Below are 9,889 nucleotides of genomic sequence, written 5' to 3'. Positions count from 1 at the left end.
CAGTATCAGTCCAGTATGCTATCGACTATCTATAGACCTAGTGCTTATAAAAGAACTTATGTCCTAACTTAAATATTTCTGTATTGCAGTTGAAGCTGACCGTGTTCCGGCCGGAGCCGGTGCAGTACGAGGATGTGGAGGTGGAGCTGGCGAGGAAGGCGGGACGAGTGCTGGGACTGACTTGTGTCGCGCCAGTGCAGGGGACTGGCGTCTACATTGGAGACCTGGTGAGTTACACATCATGCATGCCAGTCTGCTGGAAGAGCATGCCTGTACGAGACAGTACGAGACGTGACAGTGTCCAGCTAACCCCTACAACCCTTACTTGTAAGCATAGCTGTCACAAAATCTCATATTATGACAGTTGTAGTGTCCGCGTTAACATCTTAGCAGTGTAGGGGAAATATCCTCTTTATGTGCGTCTACTCCTCTGTCAGATATAGGGACGCAACGCATCTGCAATTGCGGATGTCTATGGGCAACGGTCGCTTCGCCATTTTGGCGGATTTAGGTGGCCGCTTGCTCGTTTGCCACCTTTTGATATAAAAAAAGCTACTTGCTTTATAGAACTCCAGTTAGCGTTTATGCCCGGTTCACACTTGCCCAGTTCACATTCGAGTAGCAGCGAATGCATGGATAGGCGAAAATTAGTGTTCATATTACGCCATTTGAATGCAAATCCAGTTATTAAACGCTGTCTTACTGTACTGGCCAAGTGTGAATCAGAAAATTTCCTGCAGCTGGTGGTACGTGATTGCAAATGTGCCAGATATATTATAAGTGTGAACTAGTCATAAAATATAATTTTTTCCAGCTGCCCGGCTCTCCTGCAGAAGTTGACGGTAGAATTCAAAAAGGTGACTTGTTAGTGTCAGTCGACGGTAAGGATTTGACGGGAGCGGACTACATCGCGGCTGCGACGGCATTAAAATTATGCGCCAATAAAACCGTAATTAAAGTGAAAAGATTTAAAATAATTAGTAAATAAATTGACAATGCAAAAGTGACTTTATTACGTTTGAATTAAGTTTTATTTCTATGTGTTATTGACGTTTTTATTTTAGTGTAAATATGAATTACTTTTGAGTGCCGTAAATGTGATTTATTTAATACAATTTTAGTTTTAAAGAACAGTGAAATCTCGATTTAATTTCGTAAGCAACAAGGTTTATTTTTCTAATTCTGTTTATTTTTATTGTAATGCATTGTACTTATTTGTTCAATTTTAAATTTGTATTTCTAATATTATAAAATGTAATTATCGAGCTGCGAGCGAGTTTAGACTTTAACACCATTGTTTAGGGCACATTTTATATTTTATTAATTATAAATATTCTTTTATTATTTTGCATTTTAATTTTGAAATCGATTAAAAATTATCATTTTTTGAATTCCTCAAATGTTATTGAATTATGTTATTTATGCTGTTTACAATAAGGTTTGTTTTGCCTTTGTGTAACCAATAACCTATGTAGATTTTTAATAAATAAAAAATAATGCACCAGTAATTTAACCAAATAAAGTACAATTTAAAGCTTTCTAATAAATTCAATATATAATTTTACATTTTTATGTGAACGTGTGCAGATTTTTATCAAGCAAAATTAAGCTTTATTCTATTGTAATAAGATTTAATTTTACTTTACTCTTGCTTATGAGAAAATTCTTGCTATATATTAAATCTAATTTCAATTGGATAAAGGTCAGTGTTCAAGGAGTTTTTACACGTTTTTAGCCAAAATGTATATCGTAAAAGATTTAGAAATAAAACTATTTTTAACGGAGACATGTGTAATGATAAAATATGTACAGAAAAAGGACTATAAAAAAGTGATGACGTCGACAATGTGTTCTAATTTTGAATAATTCAATTTCTTCTTCTTTTCTAATGGCTTGACTCTAAAAACGTGTAAAAACTCCTTGAACAGTCAGTTTTATTTGCGATAAATAAACGTTCTGGTCGACGAACCCAAGTACTTTGCCAAAGTGTAATGCACTAGAGATAAATATTTTATTTATAGTACAATAGAAAATAATAATTAAAAGTGAATAGACAATAAGAAGTTTGTTTTTATTACGGCTTTTAATACGAGTATTAAAATATAGAGATAAAGCTTAGATAGTTTTAGAATTTTCTAGAAATAAATCAGTTTTGTTGCCGAAACATTTATAGAAACAGACTCTTGACAACAACGGCCGAATATTGAAACGACAGTAACATATGAAAGAATGTCTACAGCCACGTTTCATTTCTGAATAACACTATTTTGATCAGATTGTAAATTTACGCGAAGTATTATATTCGTTTCAAAATTCAGCCATGAGAGATGTTTCTGTATATGTTTTTCGACAATGGAAACAACTTCTTGGACTAGAAATTGTATGTTGCCATATAAATTAAACATTAAAAGTACATTAAAAAAATATTGCACTGAATAACTAATATCTAGTTACACGTAGTTTTGGAATTAAGAACCAAATACTGTCTCTCTCTAATAAGTGAAAATGTAATGAGACAACACTATGATAAAAATAATGAATCTAAGAAATAATGTTCGGATAGTTACTTAATTTTGTAACTAGATGGCGCTGTATTATATTTTATGAAAAATTAATTGTCGATTTGTTGGTTTAAATAAATTTGCCAACAAAAAATATGAAATATACGTATTATCTAAAATTTAAATGACTTAAACGTTTGTAAATAAGTTTCTAACACATTAGAAAGCTAGCTGCAACATTAATCGATCAATTATGATATTTAAAAAAAATATAGACAACATCGATTCTTTATTGTTTAAATATATTTTTTTTAATTAGTTAAAGGCATACACATAAATAAGATATTAAAAACAGCTAAATATATTTTTTAACCAATTCTTGTATGATAATTGTATTTGCAACAAGATTACTTGTAATAATCACCTTTAAAATTAGTTTTAATAATTAAAATCCTATTTAACTGATGAAACATAGCTTTTTTGTTATTATTGTTCATTTATTTTGTTTCAATATGCACACTGTACAGTCAGCTTCATAAATATGTAACCATTTACAAAACTTAAAGGTCTTCGGTTTCGAAAATTGTTATTCACGTCAATACCTTGAATTTTAAGTTCCAAGCATACATATTTGTACATTTATATTTTTAAAACTGAAGACGTATAAAAGTTCTAAAACTTTGTACACGTATACAAATTTGTTAAGCTAACTGTACTTTTACGTGTGTCCTGTTTTTGCCAGCGATCAAAATTTGTAACATTAAAAACGAAAATAAAAAAACTTAAGTTAAAACCAATATAGATAATTAAATGACACTGTAGTTAAGTACAGCGTAGCCTAATTCTAAATCATTGTAAATTGTAAAAAAAAATAAAAAAAAACATCCTCTTCCTGGTAACAATGTAAACATATTGTATATACCATAAGTATTGTAATTCATATAGCAACACTTTTGTAGATTACATCTTTTGCCAATTTTATATTCCATATATAATTGTAGACATAATGCAGGTTACACACGTTAGGTTTCACAAGACGTTTTTGTTGTGGGGTTTAGATTGTTTTTTTAATTCACTAATATTTTTTGTTTTATTCTAAGCTTGTGGCAGAACATTATTTGCAATAGTCGGTCGAGATTAGAATTAAATATTAGGCATATGGTTGACATCCTCTGTAGTCTATAGTAAACTTTAGTGTGTATTTCCACTACCCTATTATTTATAATAATAAATATAGTAGTCTACGGTTTATCAAAGAAAATGAAGGGGACAGTTATGTTTGAAAGCCAAAGTTATCTTGTAATGTGAAAAAATCTGTTATGCCAGTCACATGCAAAACCGTCATGTATTCTAACGTGTGTAGCCGACATAAGTAATGCCTTTCCTTCTTGATGTAGATTAAAAATATAGATAATTAAAAAATAAATATGTGCCACAGATTATATTTCGAATTTTTGACAGATGCAGCATTTTGTACGTATTTTATTTTGATAATCAGACATTTTAGGAAATAAATCTTTGCCTTGTAATTAATTGTTATTAATCAATCGCTTTCTCTTCTCTTATTGTAGTTAAATTTAATTATTTATTATATAAGTTTAGTGAAAAAATACGTAGAGAAATTGAACTTTTAATATTAACGTAGATTAAAGAATAGAAGTGTTTCGATTTTATAGCGACTTTGAAAATATTACAAGTTTATATGTTTAATTCGTGCTGTTTGAACCGTGGGTTTTCACTGCTGAGGACATGTACAAACATGTATTGCTGTCTCTGTTTTATTCAATATGAGAGAGCGAGATGGCACTATTTTTCTTTCAACAGTGAAAGCCCGTAGTTTATGTTTATTCGTAAAACAATGCGACCTACTGGAAATACAACAATGTAATAAATTGTGCGCTTTTTAATATTTTGTTTTATTTCATTACGTTGTTTCATGCGAAAAGATATATTTTTAACGAGCTGTTGCCTGCGACTTCGTCCGCGTAGTATTAGAAAACATACTAACTATATAAATAACGAAAACCTACGTATCCCTCGGGAACCGGACATTTCTCGGGGTTGAACCATGTGTAGTCATGCGTACTTCAGAATTTGATTTATATCTGTGCCAAATTTTAAAAGGATATGTTGAACCGTTGCAGAATGATCGAGTAAACATTAAAAAACTAAATTAATGAATCCCAAGGGAACCGTAACTATTCCCGGGAAAAAAAGTAGCCTATGTGTTCTTCCAGACTATGTTCTAAACCTGTGCCAAATTCTGAAGATCCGTTCAGCCGTTTAGGCTACAAACGCTAACAAACATCCATCTATCCATCTATCTAAACTTACGCATTTATAATATTAGTAAGATAACTTAAAAAAATTACATCCCCTTTAAAAACAATTTTTGATAATTTCAAATTCTATTAAAAATTGTACACACCTCCATGAAATTCTTAGGAATCAAAGCTAGACAAAACAGTTGTGCGATAGTTTAGTTAAAGGTGTGCGCGCGCTCTAAGAACGTTCTATATGTCGGAATCAATGCAACACTAGCGCCAGCATTGCAATACCAGCGACATTGCGGCAGTAAAGAGTACTACGTAACGCCAGCGCCGCCTGTCGGCGTTTGACTTCGCACTTCATCATCATAGTGGCTGTGAGCATCATAGTGGCTGTGAGCTGTGAGAAGGAATGCAATGCAATTGTTTCGTGGCTGTCAGCGAGATCGGTGCCGTTGAAACCATCACGCATTACGGACTCTGCCAGTCTGCAATGGAAACATATCTCCAGCGACAAGGAAACTCACTATTGACATCGGAATCACCTACCCTCAACTACGACATATATATGTATAACTGTTATAGACGTAAAAATGTTTAGACAGATTTGTTTACTTATTTATCTTTTCCCTTAAATTTGTTATGCTTAAAAATATAAAAAGGGAATAATTACAAAAATGTTTCATTAAATATCTTTATTTCACACTTTTGACTAGACATAGTACAACTATTACAAATTGATCATACCGTTCGTTTCCACTGGCGAAACATTTACACAAAACATATTGCCATTTCAATTATTTCCTTTAACAAAACAGAGATAACAACAACTGTGTTAAAACAATTGCTACTAAAGTTATAACTCTCGATTATTTTAGTACTCGTATATTTAGAGACAATTTAGAGTCCTTTAATAGTTAAGTACAATCGCTTTATAAATCTACACTAAGCGGCACTCTTAGTGACGACTAAATGACTCTGGGTGTAATATTTACACTTAAATGAAAACGGTGGATAACAAATTGCATAAACTTATAAATCTAAATATTCGTTGTTAAAAACAGATTGATAAGATTCAGATATGACGGCTGACATGTAGGGAAGAGCACATACTGTGCCGACCCTCTATAAGGGCATAGTCCATCTATAAGGGCATAGCCCAGGATAAGGGCAAGTCGATGATGATTCGTTATTAAAAAGTACATGTGTTAATTTTAATATTTTGAGACATACATAACAAATATTTTTTTTTAACCAATAACTGCTCGTCTGTAGCAGGCCTTATGTCATATTTATTTTGTCAAAGTACAGGTATTCAATTGTCAATAATTTTTCCAACAAAAAAGCAAAACTGTAATTTTTTGAGTTAAAGTCATTTCCAATTTAACTATAGCTTAGCTTCTACTTATTTACAACTTAACTAACATTTTAGTCCTTAACTTACTCTAGTCGTTTTAAATCGAAATTTTATAGAATGAATTAACTAACAAATATCGGATTAAGTTGAAAATGGTAACACTTGTATAAAATAGAAACTTAAAATTATAAATAAGTTAGTAAAGATAACGAAACAAATATCTTTTAGCAATTATAAAGATCATACCATAGACTTACAACATATAGATAGAATGGTTTACACAACTTTGATGTCATGATATAAATGACAACTCTGACCATTTGTTTACACCTCACTTGTGATCAAGATAAAGTATCAATAAGTAACATTTATAAATCACACATTGAAATAAAAAAAAGTACAATGTACTATTTTTTCCAATATCTGTAGCACCAAGTACATGTTAAAGCGTAACTTTAAATAAAATAAAAGCATTTGATTTCAAATAGTTTCAAGTATATCGTCAAATATATTATATAAATACCAACGGGCGTTTCCCGTTGGGCCGATCGAATCCAAAGAATCAATTGACCCAATGAATAATTCCCATTGGACCGATTGATCGGTAATCCAATAGGAGTAACGAGAAACAAAGATATTCAGAACTAGAAGTGCCTTGATAGCATGGATTTAAAAATAATTTAATGATAGAGAAAGAACGTAAAATGAAAGAGAGAGATAAGGCGATATATGAGAGAGAAAGATATAATCATGATTAATTTGTAAAAGGTCCTTTTCGAGGTTTTTTTAAGTCATTATAAATACCAAATAATAGGAAATCATGATCAATAGGAAACCAGCTTAAAATCATGAGTCACATATTTTAAAGTGCACAAAAGTGCACATAAGACCTCATTTTTTAAGTCAAAATGAATTGCGGGGCACAAAATACCTTTTTTCTAAGCTCACAGTCTTTCGTCGGAACTCTTCCTTATAACTAAAGGCTTCAATCTACTTCTAAGTTTGACCAATCGTTTACTCGCTTTAACATTCGACGTAGGATTCCTTAGATCGGGCATTGATTTACTTTCATGAACTGGCGGTGGCTCCAATGGTTTCAAACCTCCATAGTATCTCGGCATACTGAAATCATTCTCTTGGAACATTAACGCTGTCTTCTGTTTTATACTCTGCAAGCTAGTTTCGCCCTTATATTCAGGTAAAGAAGGACTATCCGCGAAGAATCTTGGTAGGTTGTTACTCCTAATAATAGGTGTGTCTGGGAGTTGACTTAATTTCAATTCGTTCTCTGCTAATGACGTCACTCCTACTGTCGATTTACTCTTCATTAGAGGAGGTTTAGTTGGTGTTAAATGTTCTGGAATGTTCAAGAAAGATGCGCTTCTGTGTGGTACTCTCGCTAGTACCTTGTTTATCTTATTAGGATCAATATTCTTGAGACTTTCCACTCTACTCAATGTCGATTTTAGGAGTTTGTTACTGTCAACTCTTTCTAAAGTCCTTACACTATCGCTTCTGTTAATATCTGTTTTCTGTCTTAAAATACCTTTGACACTTTCAACTCTTGGTAGAGATAGATTGGTTGGTAGTTGTACAACTGATATCGGGTCGTATTGGTATATTGAATTGGGTGTCGTCATTTTTGGTTCTCCTTTCAAAGTCACCGTACTCGGTTTGATTACGTCTTGTTTCTTAACTGATACGCTCATTGTAAGTCCTTCTTCTGTATCTTGACTCTTACTATCTTCTTCTTCTTCGTCTATTTTAAACATATCATAGCTAGCTAGAAGTTCGTCTTTGAACATAATCTCAAAATCAGTAACGGGTGAGTCCACTTCGTCTTCGAAGTAGACCTTCGTTCTGTTCGGTCTATCGGAGAGGTAGTCTGGTTCCGATTTGGTCTCGACATCATCGAGGCTATCTAAACTTCCTTTAGATTTCAGCTCATGGTCTTCTCTGAATATCAGAGATTTTGAGAACACCTGAAATGTAAATAATAGTTGTTGTTTCAAATGGAATATATCATAATAAGCTAACTAGTATCTAACCGATCTTATAATCAAGATTTTCAAGATGGATAGATAGCCTAAACAGCTGAATGGATCTTGATGAAATTTGACAGAATGGTACAGGGTAGTCTGGAAGAATACATAGGCTAATTGCTTTTGTTTTGTTTTTTAATTTCAAGCGGACGGAGTCGCGGGCGAAAACTAGTGTTACATATTGATAGATACGAATAAATTCGATTTTCCTATTAAAAGTACGGAAAAGCGTAATATAAAGTAACGATGAAACATACTTCGTAAATCTTATCAGCATGTATAGGCATCTCTTTCACCTCCCTTCCCACCACAGCTGTAGGAGGGAGATGGTTGTTGTTGTATGGCTGCTGCGTCACCACGCTCTCCAGACTGGCGCCCAGGTTGGTGACGCCATTCGTGTATACTGACGTTACATTGTCGTCCAACCTGAAGACAAGCATTGGTTAGTAACGGATTGTATACATTGAAGAAATTCTAGTTAAGCATGGTTCACACTTTGCCAGGACAGTTGCCCAATAACTGGACTGTCAATCAACTGGCACCAGATAATCCATACAATCTATGACTGGCAGTCCCAACTGTCTAAGTGAAGTAAGGCTAAGTGTAAACCGGTGATTGAAATTGTTAGATTTCTTGACTTATAATCCGATGTTGCTTGCTCTTTGTGAAACAGTGGTTAGTTAGTTCTACAAGTGGGTACCTAAATGTGTTGCCATAGTAATTTACGATAAATACACAAAAGATAAAGTTAAAGTAAACAAGGATTAAATTTTATCAAATGTATTTGTACAAACAATATATTTGTTTTATGGCGCTTGCCCGATTACATCGTAAACGTAGACTTTGCTCAAAGATTTGTTTATTTATACAAATAAAATGTCATGACAATATTAATAAAACTTTAGTTTCTGTATTCTATCCTTCTATACAAATTATAACATTGGAGTGTCTGTTTTTAATATTAAAGGTGAATATCCAGATTTCGTGAAGATGGTGTATTTGCGTTTGCTGATAACGAAAATCGCATTAATTTTTTTTGTCTGTCTCTCTGTCTGCAAGCCGCGTTTGTTCCGGGTAATCTCCGAAACGGCTGGGTCGATTTCGACTGGACTTTGACTGGTGGGTAGCTGACAGACGGGCATATTATAGGCTACTTTTTTAAAAATTCCGCCCTGTCAACATGGCAACCTGACCGCTATCTCTGGAACGGGTGGACCGATTTGGACGGGACTTTCACTGGAAGGTAGCTGGTAAAAAGTAGATGAGCGCGGGAATGTTATTGACGTGATTTTTTTTTGATTCCACGCTAACGAAGTTTCTGGTCGTACCTAAATAAATTGATAAATACTGTTTAAGTAGGACACGCATTTTTTCATAAATGTTATTTATTGGTCCATCGCATTTCGCCCTAAAAGCGTCAATGGCTAAGGAGTTTCACCCTTAACTTGTTATCTTGGGTTCGAATCCTGCCATGTACCAATTTTAATTTCGAATTTAATATGTACATAATTTACCCAACGTCCTTACGGTGAAGGAAAACATCGTGAAGCCTGCACATATCAGCGAAGAAATTCAAAGATATGTGTTGAAGTCAACCCGCTGTGCAGCGTGGTTGACTATGGCCTAGTCACCACCTTTTTTTGCCCGAGGGGAATGCCACTAAACCCCTCGGTTCCTCCAACGCCTTAAGCCGGGGTTACGGGCACGGTTACACTTACGTCC

The 9,889-nt window shown here is 33.6% G+C and overlaps 2 protein-coding genes across 6 annotated transcripts in view; one reads left to right on the top strand and one right to left on the bottom strand.

Annotated features, from left to right (window-relative positions):
• Positions 1–4,408, top strand: part of LOC106103269 (inactivation-no-after-potential D protein) — a 48,460-nt gene extending 44,052 nt beyond the window's left edge. For all 4 annotated transcript variants that reach the window (XM_013282979.1, XM_013282978.1, XM_013282981.1 and 1 more), the window contains 2 exons: positions 90–227; positions 815–4,408. In XM_013282979.1, coding sequence (XP_013138433.1) covers positions 90–227; positions 815–988 — 312 coding nt within the window. In that variant the 3' untranslated portion in view covers positions 989–4,408. The remainder of the gene's footprint in view (positions 1–89; positions 228–814) is intronic.
• Positions 4,409–5,448: 1,040 nt separating this feature from the next.
• The window catches only part of LOC106103271, a 21,046-nt gene continuing 16,605 nt past the window's right edge, over positions 5,449–9,889 (bottom strand). For both annotated transcript variants that reach the window (XM_013282987.1, XM_013282988.1), the window contains exons 4-5: positions 8,425–8,593; positions 5,449–8,107 (exon numbers count right to left, since the gene is read on the bottom strand). In XM_013282987.1, the coding sequence (XP_013138441.1) occupies positions 7,070–8,107; positions 8,425–8,593 (1,207 nt within the window). In that variant the 3' untranslated portion in view covers positions 5,449–7,069. The remainder of the gene's footprint in view (positions 8,108–8,424; positions 8,594–9,889) is intronic.

The sequence above is a fragment of the Papilio polytes genome, unplaced genomic scaffold, assembly GCF_000836215.1.
Source record: "Papilio polytes unplaced genomic scaffold, Ppol_1.0 DF823835.1, whole genome shotgun sequence".
Classification (NCBI taxonomy): Eukaryota; Metazoa; Arthropoda; class Insecta; order Lepidoptera; family Papilionidae; genus Papilio; species Papilio polytes.
Note: the sequence above shows the minus strand (reverse complement) of the source record. Positions and strands in the feature narration are given on the sequence as shown.